Source organism: Oncorhynchus keta, chromosome 22 (genome assembly GCF_023373465.1).
Source record: "Oncorhynchus keta strain PuntledgeMale-10-30-2019 chromosome 22, Oket_V2, whole genome shotgun sequence".
NCBI lineage: Eukaryota > Metazoa > Chordata > Actinopteri > Salmoniformes > Salmonidae > Oncorhynchus > Oncorhynchus keta.
The window spans coordinates 58044017-58069435 of record NC_068442.1 but is presented as its reverse complement, the minus strand read 5'-3'; the positions used below and the strand labels follow the sequence as shown (position 1 = coordinate 58069435).

At 46.4% G+C, this 25419-nt stretch overlaps 1 protein-coding gene across 4 annotated transcripts in view; it reads right to left on the bottom strand.

The window, feature by feature from the left end:
• LOC118382419 (cyclin-dependent kinase-like 5) overlaps nt 1–23769 on the bottom strand; it is a 248731-nt gene extending 224962 nt beyond the window's left edge. For all 4 annotated transcript variants that reach the window (XM_052475786.1, XM_052475787.1, XM_052475788.1 and 1 more), the window contains exons 1-2: nt 23560–23769; nt 16361–16395 (exon numbers count right to left, since the gene is read on the bottom strand). In XM_052475786.1, coding sequence (XP_052331746.1) covers nt 16361–16395; nt 23560–23755 — 231 coding nt within the window. In that variant the 5' untranslated portion in view covers nt 23756–23769. The remainder of the gene's footprint in view (nt 1–16360; nt 16396–23559) is intronic.
• Nucleotides 23770–25419: the final 1650 nt, after the last annotated feature.

The following is a 25419-nucleotide window of genomic DNA, read 5'->3' as shown; positions in this document are numbered from 1 at the left end:
ATGCTTAACACCCCGGCAGTCCTACAATCTAAGCTAGATGCCCTCAATCTCACGCAAATCATCAAGGAACCCACCAGGTACAACCCTAACTCTGTAAACAAGGGCACCCTCATAGACGTCATCCTGACCAACTGGCCCTCCAAATATACCTCCGCTGTCTTCAACCAGGATCTCAGCGATCACTGCCTCATCGCCTGTATCCGCCACGGAGCCGCAGTCAAACGACCACCCTCATCACTGTCAAACGCTCCCTAAAACACTTCTGTGAGCAGGCCTTTCTAATCGACCTGGCCCGTGTATCCTGGAAGGACATTGACCTCATCCCGTCAGTTGAGGATGCCTGGTCATTCTTTAAAAGTAACTTCCTCACCATTTTGGATAAGCATGCTCCGTTCAAAAAATGCAGAACCAAGAACAGATACAGCCCTTGGTTCACTCCAGACCTGACTGCCCTCGACCAGCACAAAACATCCTGTGGCGGACTGCAATAGCATCGAATAGCCCCGTGATATGCAACTGTTCAGGGAAGTCAGGAACCAATACACGCAGTCAGTCAGGAAAGCTAAGGCCAGCTTCTTCAGGCAAAAGTTTGCATCCTGTAGCTCCAACTCCAAAAAGTTCTGGGACACTGTGAAGTCCATGGAGAACAAGAGCACCTCCTCCCAGCTGCCCACTGCACTGAGGCTAGGAAACACGGTCTCCACCGATAAATCCATGATTATCGAAAACTTCAATAAGCACTTCTCAACGGCTGGCCATGCCTTCCGCCTGGCTACTCCAACCTCGGCCAACAGCTCCGCCCCCCGTAGTTCCTCACCCAAGCCTCTCCAGGTTCTCCTTTACCCAAATCCAGATAGCAGATGTTCTGAAAGAGCTGCAAAACCTGGACCCGTACAAATCAGCTGGGCTTGACAATCTGGACCCGCTATTTCTGAAACTATCTGCCGCCATTGTCGCAACCCCTATTACCAGCCTGTTCAACCTCTCTTTCATATCGTCTGAGATCCCCAAGGATTGAAAGCTGCCGCAGTCATCCCCCTCTTCAAAGGAGGAGACACCCTGGACCCAAACTGCTATAGACCTATATCCATCCTGCCCTGCCTATCTAAGGTCTTCGAAAGCCAAGTCAACAAACAGGTCACTGACCATCTCGAATCCCACCGTACCTTCTCCGCTGTGCAATCTGGTTTCCGAGCCGGTCACGGGTGCACCTCAGCCACACTCAAGGTACTAAATGATATCATAACCGCCATCGATAAAAGACAGTACTGTGCAGCCGTCTTCATCGACCTCGCCAAGGCTTTCGACTCTGTCAATCACCAAATTCTTATCGGCAGACTCAACAGCCTCGGTTTTTCGGATGACTGCCTTGCCTGGTTCACCAATTACTTTGCAGACAGAGTTCAGTGTGTCAAATCAGAGGGCATGCTGTCCGGTCCTCTGGCAGTCTCTATGGGGGTGCCACAGGGTTCAATTCTCGGGCCGACTCTTTTCTCTGTATATATCAATGATGTTGCTCTTGCTGCGGGCGATTCCCTGATCCACCTCTACGCAGACGACACCATTCTATATACTTTCGGCCCGTCATTGGACACTGTGCTATCAAACCTCCAAACGAGCTTCAATGCCATACAGCACTCCTTCCGTGGCCTCCAACTGCTCTTAAACGCGAGTAAAACCAAATGCATGCTTTTCAACCGATCGCTGCCTGCACCCGCATGCCCGACTAGCATCACCACCCTGGATGGTTCCAACCTTGAATATGTGGACATCTATAAGTACCTAGGTGTCTGGCTAGACTGCAAACTCTCCTTCCAGACTCACATCAAACATCTCCAATCAAAAATCAAATCCAGAGTCGGCTTTCTATTCCGCAACAAAGCCTCCTTCACTCACGCTGCCAAGCTTACCCTAGTAAAACTGACTATCCTACCGATCCTCGACTTCGGCGATGTCATCTACAAAATGGCTTCCAACACTCTACTCAGCAAACTGGATGCAGTCTATCACAGTGCCATCCGTTTTGTCACTAAAGCACCTTATACCACCCACCACTGCGACTTGTATGCTCTAGTCGGCTGGCCCTCACTACATATTCGTCGCCAGACCCACTGGCTCCAGGTCATTTACAAGTCCATGCTAGGTAAAGCTCCGCCTTATCTCAGTTCACTGGTCACGATGGCAACACCCATCCGTAGCACGCGCTCCAGCAGGTGTATCTCACTGATCATCCCTAAAGCCAACACCTCATTTGGCCGCCTTTCGTTCCAGTACTCTGCTGCCTGTGACTGGAACGAATTGCAAAAATCGCTGAAGTTGGAGACTTTTATCTCCCTCACCAACTTCAAACATCAGCTATCCGAGCAGCTAACCGATCGCTGCAGCTGTACATAGTCTATAGGTAAATAGCTCACCCTTTTTCACCTACCTCATTCCCATACTGTTTTTATACTGTTTTTATTTATTTACTTTTCTGCTCTTTTGCACACCAATATCTCTACCTGTACATGCCCATCTGATCATTTATCACTCCAGTGTTAATCTGCAAAATTGTATTATTCGCCTACCTCCTCATGCCTTTTGCACACATTGTATATAGACTGCCCATTTTTTCTACTGTGTTATTGACTTGCTAATTGTTTACTCCATGTGTAACTCTGTGTTGTCTGTTCACACTGCTATGCTTTATCTTGGCCAGGTCGCAGTTGCAAATGAGAACTTGTTCTCAACTAGCCTACCTGGTTAAATAAAGGTGAAATAAAAAAATAAAAATAAAAATTCGTCGCCAGACCCACTGGCTCCAGGTCATCTATAAGTCTATGCTAGGTGAAGCTCCGCCTTATCTCAGCTCATTGGTCACCATAACAACACCCAGCGTAGCACGCGCTCCAGAAGGTATATCTCACTGGTCACCCCCAAAGCCAATTCCTACTTTGGCCACCTTTCTTTCCACTTCTCTGCCAATGACTGGAAAGAATTGCAAAATCTATTAAGTTGAGACTTATATCTCCCTCACCAACTCTAAGCATCAGCTAACCGATCGCTGCAGCTGTACATAGCCCATCTGTAAACAGCCCATCTGTAAACAGCCCATCTGTAAACAGCCCATCTGTAAACAGCCCATCTGTAAACAGCCCATCTGTAAACAGCCCATCTGTAAACAGCCCATCCGTAAACAGCCCATCTGTAAACAGCCCATCTGTAAACAGCCCATCTGTAAACAGCCCATCCGTAAACAGCCCATCCGTAAACAGCCCATCCGTAAACAGCCCATCCGTAAACAGCCCATCCGTAAACAGCCCATCCGTAAACAGCCCATCTGTAAACAGCCCATCCGTAAACAGCCCATCCGTAAACAGCCCATCCGTAAACAGCCCATCCGTAAACAGCCCATCTGTAAACAGCCCATCTGTAAACAGCCCATCTGTAAACAGCCCATCTGTAAACAGCCCATCTGTAAACAGCCCATCCGTAAACAGCCCATCCGTAAACAGCCCATCTGTAAACAGCCCATCCGTAAACAGCCCATCTGTAAACAGCCCATCTGTAAACAGCCCATCCGTAAACAGCCCATCTGTAAACAGCCCATCTGTAAACAGCCCATCCGTAAACAGCCCATCCGTAAACAGCCCATCCGTAAACATCCCATCCGTAAACAGCCCATCTGTAAACAGCCCATCTGTAAACAGCCCATCTGTAAACAGCCCATCTGTAAACAGCCCATCTGTAAACAGCCCATCCGTAAACAGCCCATCCGTAAACAGCCCCTCCGTAAACAGCCCATCTGTAAACAACCCATCCGTAAACAGCCCATCAGTAAACAGCCCATCTGTAAACAGCCCATCTGTAAACAGCCCATCTGTAAACAGCCCATCTGTAAACAGCCCATCTGTAAACAGCCCATCTGTAAACAGCCCATCTGTAAACAGCCCATCTGTAAACAGCCCATCTGTAAACAGCCCATCAGTAAACAGCCCATCTGTAAACAGCCCATCTGTAAACAGCCCATCTGTAAACAGCCCATCTGTAAACAGCCCATCTGTAAACAGCCCATCTGTAAACAGCCCATCTGTAAACAGCCCATCTGTAAACAGCCCATCTGTAAACAGCCCATCTGTAAACAGCCCATCTGTAAACAGCCCATCTGTAAACAGCCCATCAGTAAACAGCCCATCTGTAAACAGCCCATCTGTAAACAGCCCATCTGTAAACAGCCCATCAGTAAACAGCCCATCTGTAAACAGCCCATCTGTAAACAGCCCATCTGTAAACAGCCCATCTGTAAACAGCCCATCTGTAAACAGCCCATCTGTAAACAGCCCATCTGTAAACAGCCCATCTGTAAACAGCCCATCTGTAAACAGCCCATCTGTAAACAGCCCATCTGTAAACAGCCCATCTGTAAACAGCCCATCTGTAAACAGCCCATCTGTAAACAGCCCATCCGTAAACAGCCCATCCGTAAACAGCCCATCTGTAAACAGCCCATCTGTAAACAGCCCATCCGTAAACAGCCCATCTGTAAACAGCCCATCTGTAAACAGCCCATCTGTAAACAGCCCATCCGTAAACAGCCCATCTGTAAACAGCCCATCTGTAAACAGCCCATCCAACTCCTCATTCCCATATTGTTTTTATTTAATTTTTGCTCTTTTGCAACCCAGTAATTCTACTTGCTCACCATCATCTGCACATCTATCACTCCAGTGTTAATTTGATAAATAGTAATTACTTCGCTACTATGGCCTATTTATTGCCTTACCTCCCTTATCTTACCTGTATATAGACTTTTTCTATTGTGTTATTGACTATGTTTGTTTATTCCATGTATAACTCGGTTGTTGTTTGTGTCGCTTTACAATCCACCTGTGTGTAATCAAGTCTCCGTATAAATGCACCTGCACTGTGATAGTCTCAGAGGTCCGTTAAAAGCGCAGAGAGCATCATGAAGAACAAGGAACACACCAGGCAGGTCCGAGATACTGTTGTGAAGAAGTTTAAAGACGGATTTGGATACAAAAAGATTTCCCAAGCTTTAAACATCCCAAGAAGCACTGTGCAAGCGATAATATTGAAATGGAAGGAGTATCAGACCACTGCAAATCTACCAAGACCTGGCCGTCCCTCCAAACTTTCAGCTCATACAAGGAGAAGACTGATCAGAGATGCAGCCAAGAGGCCCATGATCACTCTGGATGAACTGCAGAGATCTACAGCTGAGGTGGGACACTCTGTCCATAGGACAACAATCAGTCGTATATTGCACAAATCTGGCCTTTATGGAAGAGTGGCAAGAAGAAAGCCATTTCTTAAAGATATCCATAAAAAGTGTTGTTTAAAGTTTGCCACAAGCCACCTGGGAGACACACCAAACATGTGGAAGAAGGTGCTCTGGTCAGATGAAACCAAAATTGATCTTTTTGGCAACAATGCAAAACGTTATGTTTGGCGTAAAAGCAACACAGCTCATCACCCTGAACACACCATCCACACTGTCAAACATGGTGGTGGCAGCATCATGGTTTGGGCCTGCTTTTCTTCAGCAGGGACAGGGAAGATGGTTAAAATTGATGGGAAGATGGATGGAGCCAAATACAGGACTATTCTGGAAGAAAACCTGATGGAGTCTGCAAAAGACCTGAGACTGGGACGGAGATTTGTCTTCCAACAAGACAATGATCCAAAACATAAAGCAAAATCTACAATGGAATGGTTCAAAAATAAACATATCCAGGTGTTCGAATGGCCAAGTCAAAGTCCAGACCTGAATCCAATCGAGAATCTGTGGAAAGAACTGAAAACTGCTGTTCACAAATGCTCTCCATCCAACCTCACTGAGCTCGAGCTGTTTTGCAAGAAGGAATGGGAAAACATTTCAGTCTCTCGATGTGCAAAACTGATAGAGACATACCCTAAGCGACTTACAGCTGTAATCGCAGCAAAAGGTGGCGCTACAAAGTATTAACTTAAGGGGGCTGAATAATTTTGCACGCCCAATTTTTCAGTTTTTGATTTGTTAAAAAAGTTTGAAATATCCAATAAATGTCGTTCCACTTCATGATTGTGTCCCACTTGTTGTTGATTCTTCACAAAAAAATACAGTTTTATATCTTTATGTTTGAAGCCTGAAATGTGGCAAAAGGTCGCAAAGTTCAAGGGGGCCGAATACTTTCGCAAGGCACTGTATATATATATATTTATATATATAAATAATTCAACCCACTACTGGTGTAGCTGCAGCTCAAAATAACACACATCTACGAGGGGACCACAGAACTGTCCCATCTATAGTTCTCCTGCTCTCTCCCCCTCTACATCTCTCTCATCCTCTAACAGGACTATGTCGTCAGTTCTCCTGCTCCCCCCCAACTTCCTCACTCTACATCTCTCTTACCCTCTAACAGGACTGTGTAGTCTGTGCTCCACAAGGTGGCCTATTTAACTCTACATCTGAAGTCCTTTATCCTGTCCCACTTTCTGTTTATTGGGTGTTAAAATTAGAGGTTTTATAAATCGGTCAGGCCGATATTTTTGTCCAATATTAGCCTACCGTCCTAGTCATCATCTCATCTCTGCTCAGGCTGTAACAGCTGGCAAGACATCGGTCTCTGTGCTCCCCAACCAGTCATCCTCTATAAGCTAATAGGTGCATTCGAGAGGTCAGATTCAAACTCCCATTCACCAGCTCTGCGAGCGTTATAATTTCAAAATACGTTTTTTTACACACCAAATATGCCATTTTGCTGAGAAACTATGTTAATTTACTCACATTATGGCTGATATGTACTTCCAAAAAAGGTACTTTTTTTCCCAATCAAACGAAACAATGCCTTTTAGGCACCTGCAATTACTTCCAACCTTCCAACCTGTGGTACCCCAGCACATCAACACAGCACTGGTCCTCCCCGTATCCAGCCATGTTATTACCTGGTACTACCTGTATATAGCCATGTTATGACCTGGTACTACCCGTATATAGCCATGTTATTACCTGGTACTCCCGTATCCAGCCATGTTATTACCTGGTACTACCCGTATATAGCCATGTTATTACCTGGTACTCCCGTATATAGCCATGTTATTACCTGGTACTCCCTGTATCCAGCCATGTTATTACCTGGTACTCCCCGTATCCAGCCATGTTATTACCTGGTACTACCTGTATATAGCCATGTTATGACCTGGTACTACCCGTATATAGCCATGTTATTACCTGGTACTCCCCGTATATAGCCATGTTATTACCTGGTACTACCTGTATATAGCCATGTTATTACCTGGTACTCCCCGTATATAGCCATGTTATTACCTGGTACTACCCGTATATAGCCATGTTATTACCTGGTACTCCCTGTATATAACCATGTTATTACCTGGTACTACCCGTATATAACCATGTTATTACCTGGTACTACCCGTATATAGCCATGTTATTACCTGGTACTCTCTGTATATAGCCATGTTATTACCTGGTACTCTCTGTATATAGCCATGTTATTACCTGGTACTCTCCGTATATAACCATGTTATTACCTGGTACTACCCGTATATAGCCATGTTATTACCTGGTACTCTCCGTATATAACCATGTTATTACCTGGTACTACCCGTATATAGCCATGTTATTACCTGGTACTCTCTGTATATAGCCATGTTATTACCTGGTACTCTCTGTATATAGCCATGTTATTACCTGGTACTCCCTGTATATAGCCATGTTATTACCTGGTACTCCCCGTATATAGCCATGTTATTACCTGGTACTACCTGTATATAGCCATGTTATTACCTGGTACTCCCGTATATAGCCATGTTATTACCTGGTACTCCCGTATATAGCCATGTTATTACCTGGTACTCCCCGTATCCAGCCATGTTATTACCTGGTACTACCCGTATATAGCCATGTTATTACCTGGTACTCCCGTATCCAGCCATGTTATTACCTGGTACTCCCCGTATCCAGCCATGTTATTACCTGGTACTCCCTGTATATAGCCATGTTATTACCTGGTACTACCCGTATATAGCCATGTTATTACCTGGTACTCCCCGTATCCAGCCATGTTATTACCTGGTACTACCTGTATATAGCCATGTTATTACCTGGTACTCCCCGTATATAGCCATGTTATTACCTGGTACTCCCCGTATCCAGCCATGTTATTACCTGGTACTCCCTGTATATAGCCATGTTATTACCTGGTACTCCCTGTATATAGCCATGTTATTACCTGGTACTCCCTGTATATAGCCATGTTATTACCTGGTACTCCCTGTATATAGCCATGTTATTACCTGGTACTCCCGTATATAGCCATGTTATTATCTGGTACTCCCGTATCCAGCCATGTTATTACCTGGTACTCCCTGTATATAGCCATGTTATTACCTGGTACTCCCTGTATATAGCCATGTTATTACCTGGTACTCCCTGTATATAGCCATGTTATTACCTGGTACTCCCTGTATATAGCCATGTTATTACCTGGTACTCCCTGTATATAACCATGTTATTACCTCCCTGTATATAGTCATGTTATTACCTGGTACTCCCCGTATATAGCCATGTTATTACCTGGTACTCCCTGTATATAGCCATGTTATTACCTGGTACTCCCTGTATATAGCCATGTTATTACCTGGTACTCCCTGTATATAGCCATGTTATTACCTGGTACTCCCTGTATATAGCCATGTTATTACCTGGTACTCCCTGTATATAGCCATGTTATTACCTGGTACTCCCTGTATATAGCCATGTTATTACCTGGTACTCCCCGTATATAGCCATGTTATTACCTGGTACTCCCCATATCTAGCCATGTTATTTTCTACTTGCTGTATATAGCCATGTTATTACCTGGTACTCCCTGTATATAGCCATGTTATTACCTGGTACTCTCTGTATATAGCCATGTTATTACCTGGTACTCCCTGTATATAGCCATGTTATTACCTGGTACTCCCTGTATATAGCCATGTTATTACCTGGTACTCCCTGTATATAGCCATGTTATTACCTGGTACTCCCTGTATATAGCCATGTTATTACCTGGTACTCCCTGTATATAGCCATGTTATTACCTGGTACTCCCTGTATATAGCCATGTTATTACCTGGTACTCCCTGTATATAGCCATGTTATTACCTGGTACTCCCTGTATATAGCCATGTTATTACCTGGTACTCCCTGTATATAACCATGTTATTACCTGGTACTCCCCGTATCTAGCCATGTTATTTTCTACTTGCTGTATATAGCCATGTTATGACCTGGTACTCCCTGTATATAGCCATGTTATTACCTGGTGCTCCCTGTATATAGCCATGTTATTACCTGGTACTCCCCGTATATAGCCGTGTTATTACCTGGTACTCTCTGTATATAGCCATGTTATTACCTGGTACTCGCTGTATATAGCCATGTTATTACCTGGTACTCCCTGTATATAGCCATGTTAATACCTGGTACTACCTGTATATAGCCATGTTATTACCTGGTACTACCTGTATATAACCATGTTATTACCTGGTACTCCCTGTATATAGCCATGTTATTACCTGGTGCTCCCTGTATATAGCCATGTTATTACCTGGTACTCCCTGTATATAGCCATGTTATTACCTGGTACTCCCCGTATATAGCCATGTTATTACCTGGTACTCCCCGTATATAGCCATGTTATTACCTGGTATTCCCCGTATATAGCCATGTTATTACCTGGTACTTCCTGTATATAGCCATGTTATTTTCTACTTCCTGTATATAGCCATGTTATTTTCTACTTCCTGTATATAGCCATGTTATTTTCTACTTCCTGTATATAGCCATGTTATTACCTGGTACTCTCTGTATATAGCCATGTTATTACCTGGTATTCCCGTATATAGCCATGTTATTTGGTACTTCCTGTATATAGCCATGTTATTTTCTACTTCCTGTATATAGCCATGTTATTTTCTACTTCCTGTATATAGCCATGTTATTTAGTACATCCTGTATATAACCATGTTATTACCTGGTACTCTCTGTATATAACCATGTTATTACCTGGTACTCCCTGTATATAGCCATGTTATTTTCTACTTCCTGTATATAGTCATGTTATTTTCTGGTACTTCCTGTATATAGCCATGTTATTACCTGGTACTCCCTGTATATAACCATGTTATTACCTAGTACTTCCTGTATATAGCCATGTTATTACCTGGTACTCCCTGTATATAGCCATGTTATTTTCTACTTCCTGTATATAGCCATGTTATTACCTGGTACTCCCTGTATATAGCCATGTTATTACCTGGTACTCCCTGTATATAGCCATGTTATTACCTGGTACTCCCTGTATATAGCCATGTTATTACCTGGTACTCCCTGTATATAGCCATGTTATTACCTGGTACTCCCTGTATATAACCATGTTATTCCCTGGTACTCCCTGTATATAACCATGTTATTACCTGGTACTCCCTGTATATAGCCATGTTATTACCTGGTACTCCCTGTATATAGCCATGTTATTACCTGGTACTCCCTGTATATAACCATGTTATTACCTGGTACTCCCTGTATATAGCCATGTTATTACCTAATACTCCCTGTATATAGCCATGTTATTACCTGGTACTCCCTGTGTATAGCCATGTTATTTTCTTCATCCTGTATATAGTCATGTTATTTTCTACTTCCTGTATATAGCCATGTTATTTTAAATTGGTATTTATAGTTGTTATTCATCTTTAACTCTGCATTGTTGAAAGGACCCATAAGTTTGCATTTCACTGCCAGCCTACACGTGTTGGCCTTGTGTTTCAGGTTATTGTCCTTCTGAAAGGTGAATTCATCTCCCAGTGTCTGTTGGAAAGCAGACTGAACAAGGAAAAACTCCCCAGTCCTTAACGATTACAAGCATACCCATAGGAGGAAGGCCCTAAAAATGGTCAAAGACTCCAGCCACCCTAGTCATAGACTGTTCTCTCTGCTACCACACGGCAAGCGGTACCGGAGGGCCAAGTCTCGGTCCAAGAGGCTTCTACAGTTTCTTCCTCCAAGCCAAAAGACTCCTGAACAGCTAATCAAATGGCTACCCAGAATACTTGCATTGCACCCCCTACGCTGCTGCTCCTCTATTATATATACATAGTCACTTTAATAACTCTACCTACATGTACATAATTACCTCAATACCTGTGCCCACACACATTGACTCTGAACCAGTACCACTTGAAAATAGCCTTGCTATTGTTATTTACTGCTGCTATTTAATTATTTGTTACTCTTATCTCTTACTGGTTTTGGGATTTTCTTAAAACTGCATTGTTGGTTAAGGGCTTGTAAATAAGCATTTCACTCTAAGGTCTAAACCTGTTGTACAATTCGATTTGAAATACAATTAAATACAATTCGATTTGATAACATGATGCAGCCACCACTGTGTTTGAACATATGGAGAGAGTGGTACTCAGTGATGTGTTGTATTGGATTTGTCCCAAACATAACACGTTGTATTCAGGACAGAAAGTTACTTGCTTTGCCACATTTTTTGCAGTAATACTTTAGTGCCTTGTTGCAAACATGATGCTTGTTTTGGAATATATTTATTATGTTCTGGTTTCCTTCTTTTCACTCTGTCAATTAGGTTAGTATTGTGGAGTAACTACAATGTTGTTGATCTAGCCTCAGTTTTCTCCTAACACATTCATTAAACTCTGTAACTGTTTTAAAGTCACCATTGGTCTCATGGTGAAATCCCTGAGCGGTTTCCTTCCTCTCCGGCAACTGAGGTAGGAAGGACACCTGTATCTTTGTAGTGACTGGGTGTATTGATAATACCATCCAAGGTGTAATTAATAACTTTACCATGCTCAAAGGGATATTCAATGTCTGCTTGTTTTATTCTTACCCATCTACCAATAGCTGCCCTTCTTTGGGAGGCACTGGAAAACCTGCCGGGTCTTTGTGGTTGAATCTGTGTTTGAAATTCACTGCTCGACTGAGGGACCTTAAAGATAATTGTATTTGTGGGGTACAGAGATGAGGTAGTCATTGAAAAAAATCCTGTTAAAAACTATTATTACACAGAGTTAGTCCATGCAACTTATGTGACTTGTTTCAGGCTCCTGAGTTGTGCAGCGGTCTCAAGCACTACATCTCAGTGCAAGAGGTGTCACTACAGTCCCTGTTTCAAATCTGGGGCTGTATCAAATCCGGCCGTGATTGGGAGTCCCATAGGAAGGCGCACAATTGGCCCAGTGTCATCCAGGTTTGGCCGGGGGTAGGCCGTCATTGTAAATAAAAATGTGTTCTTAAATGACTTGCCTAGTTAAATACCAGGTTACATTTAAAAAATAATTTGAAAGAATAAAATAAAAAATAAAAAAGCTAAGTTTTACTTTTAAATATATATTGACTCAAGACACTTCAGCTTTAAAAATTGTATTAATTTGTAAACATTTCTGAAAGCATAATTCCACTTTGACATTATGGGGTATTGTGTGTAGGCCAGTGACACAATCTGAACATAATCCATTTTAAATTCAGGCTGTAACACAACATGTGGAAAAAGTCAAGGGGTGTGAATACTTTCTGAAGGGGACTGTAATTAATGGACATTTCTGTAAGGGTTGATATAATTGTCATTGGGAAAATCAAGTCTGACATTTCAGTGGAAACTGAAACTTCACAAGCCTTTTTAAACCTCAAATAAACAAAACATCTAAATACCATAAATACAGTACAAAATGTCCTGCAGGAAAGTTCTCCTGTAGCAGGATGATCAAATTAAGGTCCAAAATCGGTATAGATTACAGGAAACATCTCTTACTGTACAGAAGGAAGTCACTGTTCTCTAGCTTCACATTTACAAATTACATTAGCTGAGATTACAGCAACTCAAATCACATTATTGACAAACCCGAACACAAATAATAGGATTACCAGATTATCCATGTGAAGCTAACGAGATATCATATAGGCCTAAAACTAGACAACCACAGTAGTAAACGTCAGGAGAGATAGCAGACCAACCTTGGGCGAAATTACGATAATATCTTCTATAGATGATGATTGACAGTCACTGTCGATGGTGATGACATCGTGATGTGACAGACGAAGGTTTAGCCTATTTGAACTGGCTGGCGCCGAGCAGTAAACGGAGTCAGGCAGCGCAGAGCAGGGCAGGACAAGAGCGACATTCCTATTACATATGTTAAACAGAACATGAGGGGAATATAGGCTAGACAGAGCCGAGAATTCCACCAAAGCAGTGCAAATTGTCCAGTCAGAAAATATTGTTTCTCTCGCTCTGTTAGATGCATGGGCCTTTTTTATTACGGACACTCCTGCACTATAGTGTCTAGCTGTTTTAAAAAACGCAACTCCCTTGTCTCTCCATTCAATTTGAATATGACAGGGCTAAGCTACGTTTTATCGTTTTATGCATTCATGCTTTCTCTCAGGCTCAAAATGTTCAACCAAGACCACAGTTCTCACATAACAATAAACCATTAATCAGAATGAAATCTCAGCATCAGCAGTGGACAGTATCAGCTTCATCAGGAGCTCTAGAACAAAATATGTATTTGGTCTAGACATTGTATTCCCCGAAGAGACACAAATATGCTCTGATTGCCCCTATCGTACATCGTAAGTTTAAATACACTTAAGATGGAGTCATTAAAACTCATTTTTCAACCACTCCACAAATTTCTTGTTAACAAACTATAGTTTTGACAAGTCAGTTGTCTTGCACAAAATAGATGTCCCTAAGTCATTTTCCAACAATTGTTTACAGGCAGATTATTTCACTGTATCACAATTCTAGTGGGTCAGAAATTTACATACAATAAGTTGACTATGTCTTTAAACAGCTTATAAAATTCCAGAAAATTATGTCATGGCTTTAGAAGCATCTGATAGGCAAATTGACATAATTTGAGTCAATTGGAGGTGTACCTGTGGATGTATTTCAAGGCCTACCGTCAACCTCAGTGCTTCTTTTCATGGGAAAATCAAAAGAAATCAAGACCTCAGAAAAAAATTGTATACTTCCACAAGTCTGGTTCATCCTTGGGAGCAATTTGCAAACGCCTGAAGGTACCACGTTCATCTGTACAAACAATAGTATGCAAGTATAAACACCATGGGACCACGCAGCCATCATACAGCCCAGGAAGGAGACGCGTTCTGTCTCCTTGAGATAAACGTACTTTGGTGCGAAAATTCGGGAGTTGTGGCGATGAGACAAGATAATAGCTACTAAACAATTGGATACCACGAAATTGGGGAGAAAAGAGGGTAAAAAAAAACTGACTACGATTTGCAACTGCACATGGGGACAAAGATCGTACTTTTTGGAGAAATGTCCTCTGGTCTGATGAAACAAAAATAGAACTGTTTGGCCATAATGACCATCGTTATGTTTGGAGGAAAAAAGGGGAGGATTGCAAGTCGAAGAACACCTTCCCAACGGGGGTGGCAGCATCATGTTGTGGGGGGTGCTTTGCTGCAGGAGGGACTGGTGCACTTCACAAAATAGATGGCATCATGAGGTAGGAAAATTAGGTGGATATATTGAAGCAACATCTCAAGACATCAGTCAGGAAGTTAAAGCTTGGTTACAAATGGTTCTTCCAAATGGACAGTGACCACAAGGATACTTCCAAAGTTGTGGCAAAATGGCTAAAGGACAACAAGGTCAAGGTATTGGAGTGGCCATCACAAAGCCCTGACCTCAATCCTATAGAAAATGTGTGTGCAGAACCTAAAAAGTGTGTGCGAGCAAGGAGGCCTACAAACCTGACTCAGTTACACCAGCTCTGTCAGGAGGCCTACAAACCTGACTCAGTTACACCAGCTCTGTCAGGAGGCCTACAAACCTGACTCAGTTACACCAGCTCTGGTCAGGAGGCCTACAAACCTGACTCAGTTACACCAGCTCTGTCAGGAGGCCCACAAACCTGACTCAGTTACACCAGCTCTGTCAGGAGGCCTACAAACCTGACTCAGTTATACCAGCTCTGTCAGGAGGCCTACAAACCTGACTCAGTTACACCAGCTCTGTCAGGAGGCCTACAAACCTGACTCAGTTACACCAGCTCTGTCAGGAGGAATGGCCACCCAACCTGACTCAGTTACACCAGCTCTGTCAGGAGGCCTACAAACCTGACTCAGTTACACCAGCTCTGTCAGGAGGAATGGCCACCCAACCTGACTCAGTTACACCAGCTCTGTCAGGAGGCCTAGAAACCTGACTCAGTTCCACCAGCTCTGTCAGGAGGCCACCCAACCTGACTCAGTTACACCAGCTCTGTCAGGAGGCCTACAAACCTGACTCAGTTACACCAGCTCTGTCAGGAGGAATGGCCACCCAACCTGACTCAGTTACACCAGCTCTGTCAGGAGGCCACCCAACCTGACTCAGTTCCACCAGCTCTGTCAGGAGGCCACCCAACCTGACTCAGTTACACCAGCTCTGTCAGGAGGAATGGGCCATAATTCACCCACCTTATTGTGGGAAGCTTGTGAAAGGCTACCCGTTTGACCCAAGTTAAACAATTTAAAGGCAAAGCTACCAAATACTAATTAAATCATTCTCTCTGCTATTATTCTGACATATCACATTCTTAAAATGAAGTGGTGATGCTAACTGACCTAAAACAGGGAATTTTTACTTGGATTAAATGTCAGGAATTGTGAAAACTGAGTTTAAATGTATTTGGTTAAGGTGTATGTAAACTTCCGAATTCAACTGTATATTATTGGATGTAATGTATGTTGTATTGTTTTAGTGAGAATGCGTATTGTGGCTGAGTAAAGGCCCTGACAAGGGACTACGGGTGCAAATTAACACCGGCAGATTTTAATGGATGTTGCATTATTGTAATATTGATAATGATTCATCTGCATTGTCCCCTATAAATCCATTTTAAAAAGTAGGGCTACACAGTCTGACCCCGACCCAGCAGTCTACTACCTACTAGCTCATGTAGGGCTACACAGTCTGACCCTGCTGTCTACTAACTACTAGCTCATGTAGGGCTACACAGTCTGACCCTGCTGTCTACTAACTACTAGCTCATGTAGGGCTACACAGTCTGACAATGCTGTCTACTAACTACTAGCTCATGTAGGGCTACACAGTCTGATCCTGCTGTCTACTAACTACTAGCTCATGTAGGGCTACACAGTCTGACCCCGACCCTGCTGTTCCTATACAATACCATCTTGCCTAAAACAATCAAACATCCTGTATTTTGGTATATTCTGTTTGGTTCGGGTTAATTACCTACATCAGTGTTTATAAGTGGTAATGATGAGTCTCAGAAAAGGATAGTTGATGTGATTATATGATCTTACCTTGTGTCTGCACTTCAGGACCACCCCATAGGCACCTGGTGGAGAGAGCAGTACTTTATCATCAGGCAGCAACACTGTAGCCCTCCTGACCTAAAGCTTCCCTGTTTGTTGTTAATTCTGTTTATTCAGATAAACATAGAGTATCAACCAACAGCCCGGTCACATGAAATGCTGACAGGATGCATGTAGAACATGATGGGACGTCTGCCCGTATCGGATCACAGGTACTGTTCAATGGTTTAAATGTAGTGGTAATGGTTTGACCCAGAAGACGTGGTTCAGACGAGAGCCTAGAACTGCTTTAGGTTGACCATGCAAAGTGGTCAGACTGCGACAGTACATTGGACCGGTTCTAATAGCTCAGTGTTGAGGTGCTTACAGTACACAGATGAATGAAGCCTGAGCTAAGTTTTCAGATAAATCCATAAATATGAGCACAGTGATTCAAATCAAATCAAATCCAATTTTATTTGTCACATACACATGGTTAGCAGATGTTAATGCGAGTGTAGCGAAATGCTTGTGCTTCTAGTTCCGACAATGCAGTGATGACCAACAAGTAATCTAACTAACAATTCCAAAACTACGGTCTTATACACAGTGTAAGGGGATAAAGAATATGTACATAAGGATATATGAATGAGTGATGGTACAGAGCAGCATACAGTAGATGGTATCGAGTACAGTATATAGATATGAGATGAGTATGTGGACAAAGTAAACAAAGTGGCATAGTTAAAGTGGCTAGTGATACATGTATTACATAAGGATGCAGTCGATGATGTAGAGTACAGTATATACATATGCATATGAGATGAATAATGTAGGGTAAGTAACATTATATAAGGTAGCATTGTTTAAAGTGGCTAGTGATATATTTACATAATTTCCCATCAATTCCCATTATTAAAGTGGCTGGAGTTGGGTCAGTTTCAATGACAGTGTGTTGGCAGCAGCCACTCAATGTTAGTGGTGGCTGTTTAACAGTCTGATGGCCTTGTTTTTCAGTCTCTCGGTCCCAGCTTTAATGCACCTGTACTGACCTCGCATTCTGGATGATAGCGGGGTGAACAGGCAGTGGTTCGGGTGGTTGATGTCCTTGATGATCTTTATGGCCTTCCTGTAACATCGGGTGGTGTAGGTGTCCTGGAGGGCAGGTAGTTTGCCCCCGGTGATGCGTTGTGCAGACCTCACTACCCTCTGGAGAGCCTTACGGTTGAGGGCGGAGCAGTTGCCGTACCAGGCGGTGATACAGCCCGCCAGGATGCTCTCGATTGTGCATCTGTAGAAGTTTGTGAGTGCTTTTGGTGACAAGCCGAATTTCTTCAGCCTCCTGAGGTTGAAGAGGCGCTACTGCGCCTTCTTCACGACGCTGTCAGTGTGAGTGGACCAATTCAGTTTGTCTGTGATGTGTATGCCGAGGAACTTAAAACTTGCTACCCTTTCCACTACTGTTCCATCGATGTGGATAGGGGGGTGTTCCCTCTGCTGTTTCCTGAAGTCCACAATCATCTCCTTAGTTTTGTTGACGTTGAGTGTGAGGTTATTTTCCTGACACCACACTCCGAGGGCCCTCACCTCCTCCCTGTAGGCCGTCTCGTCGTTGTTGGTAATCAAGCCTACCACTGTTGTGTCGTCCGCAAACTTGATGATTGAGTTGGAGGCGTGCATGGCCACGCAGTCGTGGGTGAACAGGGAGTACAGGAGAGGGCTCAGAACGCACCCTTGTGGGGCCCCCGTGTTGAGGATCAGCGGGGAGGAGATGTTGTTGCCTACCCTCACCACCTGGGGGCGGCCCGTCAGGAAGTCCAGTACCCAGTTGCACAGGGCGGGGTCGAGACCCAGGGTCTCGAGCTTGATGACGAGCTTGGAGGGTACTATGGTGTTGAATGCCGAGCTGTAGTCGATGAACAGCATTCTCACATAGGTATTCCTCTTGTCCAGGTGGGTTAGGGCAGTGTGCAGTGTGGTTGAGATTGCATCGTCTGTGGACCTATTTGGGCGGTAAGCAAATTGGAGTGGGTCTAGGGTGTCAGGTAGGGTGGAGGTGATATGGTCCTTGACTAGTCTCTCAAAGCACTTCATGATGACGGAAGTGAGTGCTACGGGGCGGTAGTCGTTTAGCTCAGTTACCTTAGCTTTCTTGGGAACAGGAACAATGGTGGCCCTCTTGAAGCATGTGGGAACAGCAGACTGGTATAGGGATTGATTGAATATGTCCGTAAAACACACCGGCCAGCTGGTCTGCGCATGCTCTGAGGGCGCGGCTGGGGATGCCGTCTGGGCCTGCAGCCTTGCGAGGGTTAACACGTTTAAATGTCTTACTCACCTCGGCTGCAGTGAAGGAGAGACCGCATGTTTTCGTTGCAGGCCGTGTCAGTGGCACTGTATTGTCCTCAAAGCGGGCAAAAAAGTTATTTAGTCTGCCTGGGTGCAAGACATCCTGGTCCGTGACTGGGCTGGGTTTCTTCTTGTAGTCCGTGATTGACTGTAGACCCTGCCACATGCCTCTTGTGTCTGAACCGTTGAATTGAGATTCTACTTTGTCTCTGTACTGACGCTTAGCTTGTTTAATAGCCTTGCGGAGGGAATAGCTGCATTGTTTATATTCGGTCATGTTGCCAGACACCTTGCCCTGATTAAAAGCAGTAGTTCGTGCTTTCAGTTTCACGCGAATGCTGCCATCAATCCACGGTTTCTGGTTAGGGAATGTTTTTATCGTTGCTATGGGAACGACATCTTCAACGCACGTTCTAATGAACTCGCACACCGAATCAGCGTATTCGTCAATATTTTTATCTGACGCAATACGAAACATGTCCCAGTCCACGTGATGGAAGCAGTCTTGGAGTGTGGAGTCAGCTTGGTCTGACCAGCGTTGGACAGACCTCAGCGTGGGAGCCTCTTGTTTAAGTTTCTGCCTGTAGGCAGGGATCAACAAAATGGAGTCGTGGTCAGCTTTTCCGAAAGGGGGGCGGGGCAGGGCCTTATATGCGTCGCGGAAGTTAGAGTAACAATGATCCAAGGTTTTACCACCCCTGGTTGCGCAATCGATATGCTGATAAAATTTAGGGAGTCTTGTTTTCAGATTAGCTTTGTTAAAATCCCCAGCTACAATGAATGCAGCCTCCGGATAAATGGTTTCCAGTTTGCAAAGAGTTAAATAAAGTTAGTTCAGAGCCATCGATGTGTCTGCTTGGGGGATATATACGGCTGTGATTATAATCGAAGATAATTCTCTTGGAAGATAATGCGGTCTACATTTGATTGTGAGGAATTCTAAATCAGGTGAACAGAAGGATTTGAGTTCCTGTATGTTTCCTTCATCACACCATGTCTCGTTAGTCATGAGGCAAACGCCCCCGCCACTCTTCTTACCAGAAAGACGTTTGTTTCTGTCGGCGCGATGCGTGGAGAAACCCGTTGGCTGCACCGCATCGGATAGCGGCTTCCCAGTAAGCCATGTTTCCGTGAAGCAGAGAACGTTGCCAGTCTCTGATGTCCCTCTGGAATGCTACCCTTGCTCGGATTTCATCAACCTTGTTGTCAAGAGACTGGACATTGGCGAGGAGAATGCTAGGGAGTGGTGTACGATGTGCCCATCTCCGGAGTCTGACCAGAAGACCGCTACATTTCCCTCTTTTTCGGAGTCGTTTTCTTGGGTCGCTGCATGTGATCCATTCCGTTGTCCTGTTTGTAAGGCAGAACACAGGATCCGCGTCGCGGAAAACATATTCTTGGTCGTACTGATGGTGAGTTGACGCTGATCTTATATTCAGTAGTTCTTCTCGACTGTATGTAATGAAACCTAAGATGACCTGGGGTACTAATGTAAGAAATAACACGTAAAAAACAAAAACTGCATAGTTTCCTCGAACGCGAAGCGAGGCGGCCATCTCTGTCGGCGCCGGAAGTGACATGATCATGCAGTTTTCGTGCTTTATTTCACAAGCGAGAGGTTGAGTGTTGTGACCTCGCTGCTCTCTCTCTCTCGCTCTCTTGACAGAACTAAATAAATGGTCCATTTCAGATAGGTTACAGCTGGCACCATGTGGTGCTGCTGTCCAATCAGCCCTGCCTACTGGCCCCTTTCAGAAGAGAGAGCTCATTCTGTGTCTGGCTCCTCTATAATGGAGAAGGAAGTCCCTCACTGTAGATAACTGCAGCCAATTTACACCGGTAGAAATGAAATGCACCAGAGAGACAGGCGCAGGGACAACCTGAACAAGAGAATATTTGCTCGCCCTCTGTTTGATAAAGAGAGAGACTGATGCAAAGCCAGCCTGGCACCATGTGGTGCTGCTGTCCAATCAGCCCTGATTAATCAACATGAACGCAGCCAAACCTACATAATGCCAGCTGTAACCTATCTGAAATGGACCATTTATTTAGTTCTGTCAAGAGAGCGAGAGAGAGAGAGCAGCTAGGTCACAACACTCAACCTCTCGCTTGTGAAATAAAGCACGAAAACTGCATGATCATGTTATTGTTAAATTGTTTAGGGGATGGGTAGAGGGGAAGGGGCTGAGGAAGGGACTGGGTAGAGGAGATGGGGCTGGGGAAGGGGTTGGGGCTGGGGGAGGGACTGGGTAGAGGGGATGGGGCTGGGTAAGGGGGTGGGACTGGGTAGAGGGGATGGGGCTGGGAGATGGGGCTGGGGAAGGGACTGGGTAGAGGAGATGGGGCTGGGTAAGGAGATGGGGCTGGGGAAGGGGTTGGGGCTGGGGGAGGGACTGGGTAGAGGGGAGGGGGCTGGGTAAGGGGTTGGGGCTGGGGGAGGGACTGGGTAGAGGGGAAGGGGCTGAGGAAGGGACTGGGTAGAGGGGAAGGGGCTGAGGAAGGGACTGGGTAGAGGAGATGGGGCTGGGGAAGGGGTTGGGGCTGGGGGAGGGACTGGGTAGAGGGGATGGGGCTGGGTAAGGGGTTGGGGCTGGGGGAGGGAAAGGGGCTGAGGAAGGGACTGGGTAGAGGAGATGGGGCTGGGGAAGGGGTTGGGGCTGGGGGAGGGACTGGGTAGAGGGGATGGGGCTGGGTAAGGGGTTGGGGCTGGGGAGGGACTGGGTAGAGGGGAAGGGGCTGAGGAAGGGACTGGGTAGAGGAGATGGGGCTGGGGAAGGGGCTGGGTAGAGGGGAAGGGGCTGGGTAGAGGGGATGGGGCTGGGGAAGGGGGTGGGACTGGGTAGAGGGGCTGGGACTGGGTCGAGGGGATGGGGCTGGGGAAGGGACTGGGTAGAGGGGATGGGGCTGGGTGGAGGGGATGGGGCTGGGAAGGGACTGGGTAGAGGGGATGGGGCTGGGGCTGGGGAGGGGACTGGGTAGAGGAGATGGGGCTGGGGAAGGGACTGGGTAGAGGGGATGGGGCTGGGGAAGGGGGTGGGACTGGGTAGAGGGGATGGGGCTGGGGAATGGGGTGGGACTGGGTAGAGGGGCTGGGACTGGGTCGAGGGGATGGGGCTGGGGAAGGGACTGGGTAGAGGGGATGGGGCTGGGTAGAGGGGATGGGGCTGGGGAAGGGACTGGGTAGAGGAGATGGGGCTGGGGCTGGGGAGGGGACTGGGTAGAGGCGATGGGGCTGGGGGAGGGACTGGGAAGAGGGGACGGGGCTGGGGAAGGGACTGGGAAGAGGGGACGGGGCTGGGGAAGGGACTGGGAAGAGGGGGCGGGGCTGGGGAAGGGACTGGGTAGAGGGGGCGGGGCTGGGGAAGGGACTGGGAAGAGGGGACGGGGCTGGGGAAGGGGCTGGGTAGAGGGGATGGGGCTGGGTAAGGGGCTGGGTAGAGGGGATGGGGCTGGGGAGGGGACTGGGGAGAGGAGATGGGGCTGGGGAAGGGACTGGGTAGAGGAGATGGGGCTGGGGAAGGGACTGGGTAGAGGGGATGGGGCTGGGTTAGGGACTGGGTAGAGGGGAAGGGACTGGGGAAGGGGATGGGGCTGAGGAAGGGACTGGGTAGAGGGGAAGGGATTGGGTAGAGGGGATGGGGCTGGGGATGGGGCTGGGTCTGGGTAGAGGGGATGGGGCTGGGGAAGGGACTGGGAAGAGAGTGGATGGGGCTGGGGAAGGGACTGGGTAGAGGGGATGGGGCTGGGGAAGGGGCTGGGTAGAGGGGAAGGGGCTGGGTAGAGGGGATGGGGCTGGGTAGAGGGGATGGGGCTGGGGAAGGGGGTGGGACTGGGTAGAGGGGAAGGGGCTGGGTAAGGGGATGGGGCTGGGCAAGGGGATGGGGCTGGGGAAGGGACTGGGTAGAGGAGATGGGGCTGGGGAAGGGACTGGGTAGAGGAGATGGGGCTGGGGAAGGGACTGGGTAGAGGAGATGGGGCTGGGGAAGGGACTGGGTAGAGGAGATGGGGCTGGGGTAGGGGCACTGGGTAGAGGAGATGGGGCTGGGGCAGGGACTGGGTAGAGGAAATGGGGCTGGGGAAGGGACTGGGTGGAGGAGATGGGGCTGGGGAAGGGACTGGGTAGAGGAGATGGGGCTGGGGAAGGGACTGGGTAGAGAGGATGGGGCTGGGGAAGGGACTGGGGAGAGGGGATGGGGAAGGGACTGGGTAGAGGGGAAGGGGCTGGGGAAGGGGCTGGGCAGGGACTAGGTAGAGGGGATGGGGCTGGGTAAGGGGATGGGGCTGGGGAAGGGACTGGGTAGAGGAAATGGGGCTGGGGAAGGGACTGGGTGGAGGAGATGGGGCTGGGGAAGGGACTGGGTAGAGGAGATGGGGCTGGGGAAGGGACTGGGTAGAGAGGATGGGGCTGGGGAAGGGACTGGGTAGGGGCTGGGGAAGGGGATGGGGCTGGGGAAGGGACTGGGTAGAGAGGATGGGGCTGGGGAAGGGACTGGGTAGAGGGGATGGGGAAGGGACTGGGTAGAGGGGAAGGGGCTGGGGAAGGGGCTGGGCAGGGACTAGGTAGAGGGGATGGGGCTGGGTAAGGGGATGGGGCTGGGGAAGGGACTGGGTAGAGGGGATTGGGCTGGGGAAGGGACTGGGTAGAGGGGATGGGGCTGGGGAAGGGACTGGTTAGAGGGGTTGGGGCTGGGGAAGGGACTGGTTTGAGGGGATGGGGCGGGGGAAGGGACTGGGTAGAGGGGATGGGGCTGGGTAAGGGGATGGGGCTGCGCCTCTACTGTATACAGCCCCACACACATACAGAGAGAGGCCTTCTAACAATTCTGTGGGTAAGGTAGTAACGTAGCTAGTGATCTTACCTTCACCTACGATCCCAAGGACTTCAAATTTATTCATAACATCACCAACGTCAGAGTTCTTCATGAAGTTAAAAGGCAGCTGGGGTGAGCTCCAAGGTGGGGTCAGAGAGGTGTCCCAGCTAGAGGAGGGGGACTGGGCTGGTCTCCTGGCTCCTGGGAGAGGTTGACTACCAGTGGGCCTCAGGACGCGACACATTCTCCTTTCAATGGTTTTCCTCACCGGATCATCCTCACCTGGACACAGAAGAAGTCACAACAATGAGCAGAGGAATCGAACATAATTAGGCTAACTTTTTAGGTCTGAAAACACCTGGCCAACTTTTATGAGTGAGCTATCCCTTTAAGTGCTGACTGTTCATGAACACCTCCTCTCCTCATCTCCCACATAGCTGTGGGTTCAGTATGCAGAATCCAGAGCTAAAATAAACCAGGCCGGCAGCATCCTAGTACAGTCAACATGACTCTGCTGCTCCCTCTCTCCACTAACTGACAGGCTCAGATCAGAAGGCTACAGGTGATTATAGGTGGTGGCTGATCTCCTGAACAACTAAAGCTCTGCAAACAGCTGAACACACAGATGATCTTCCTCTCTTGTTTCAGCAGCAACCGCTGCACAATGTGAACAGGAATGCAGTAAGCAGTATAGAGGATCATGCCTTCATTTCGTTTCCAACAACAGGATGAATCATGCGTGGTAATGGACAGTCAGTGGAATTCAACACCTTCAAATCAGCTGGCAAATTATCCTCACCAGCACAGTGTTACTGAACACAGCCTACAAGAGAAAAACAGATATGCTCCTGAAAATAAACATCTGGATTATATAAGAAAATTAGGGAACAATTGTTGCCAATGACAACAAGGAGACCTATTATATTATACAACGGGTGGGTCTAATCCTGAATGCTGATTGGTTAAAAGCGCATTCCAGCCGATGTCTATTCCAGAAGTTACCACCGGTTAAATCTATGATGTTAAAATGTCTATTTACTCTGTTCCATCTGACTGCACAATCCACTGTCTCATCAGCCCAGCCAGGCAATTTATAAACTTGATCTCCACTATAAAAAGCATCTAGACATTATCTCACATTTCCTTTAGACTAACATTTAGTTTAACAGTGGAGATGTGTATCAACCTTGCTGTCTGTCTCTCTGACATTTGCAATGTTGTTTCAATATTCAAATTCGATCTCCAGCTTTCCCATAGTAATTAACGTGTCAGGAGTCTGAACAAGACAGACAGCCAGGCAGCGTTTCTTAGCCAGTCGAAATCACGAATCAGCTGGCAAAATTTTAAATCAAATCAAATTGTATGTCACATGTGCCAAATACAACAGGTGTTATAGGTGTTTCACCTTACAGTGAAATGCTTATTTACAAGCCCTTAATTAAGAAAAATAAGTGTTAAGAAAGTATTTACTAAAATAAACTGAAGTAAAAAATAAAAATAACAAATAATTAAAGAGCAACAATGAAATAACGAGGCTATTGCTACTCTCTGTTCATCATATACTGTATGAGTAGTCACTTTAACCATATCTACATGTACATACTACCTCAATCAGCCTGACGAACTGGTGTCTGTATGTAGCCTCGCTACTTTTATAGCCTCTCTACTGTATATAGCGCCTCTACTGTATATAGCGCTCTACTGTATACAGCGCTCTACTGTATACAGCGCTCTACTGTATACAGCGCCTCTACTGTATACAGCGCCTCTACTGTATACAGCGCCTGCTGTATACAGCGCCTCTACTGTATACAGCGCCTCTACTGTATACAGCCCTCTACTGTATACAGCCCCTCTACTGTATACAGCCCCTCTACTGTATACAGCCCTCTACTGTATACAGCCTCT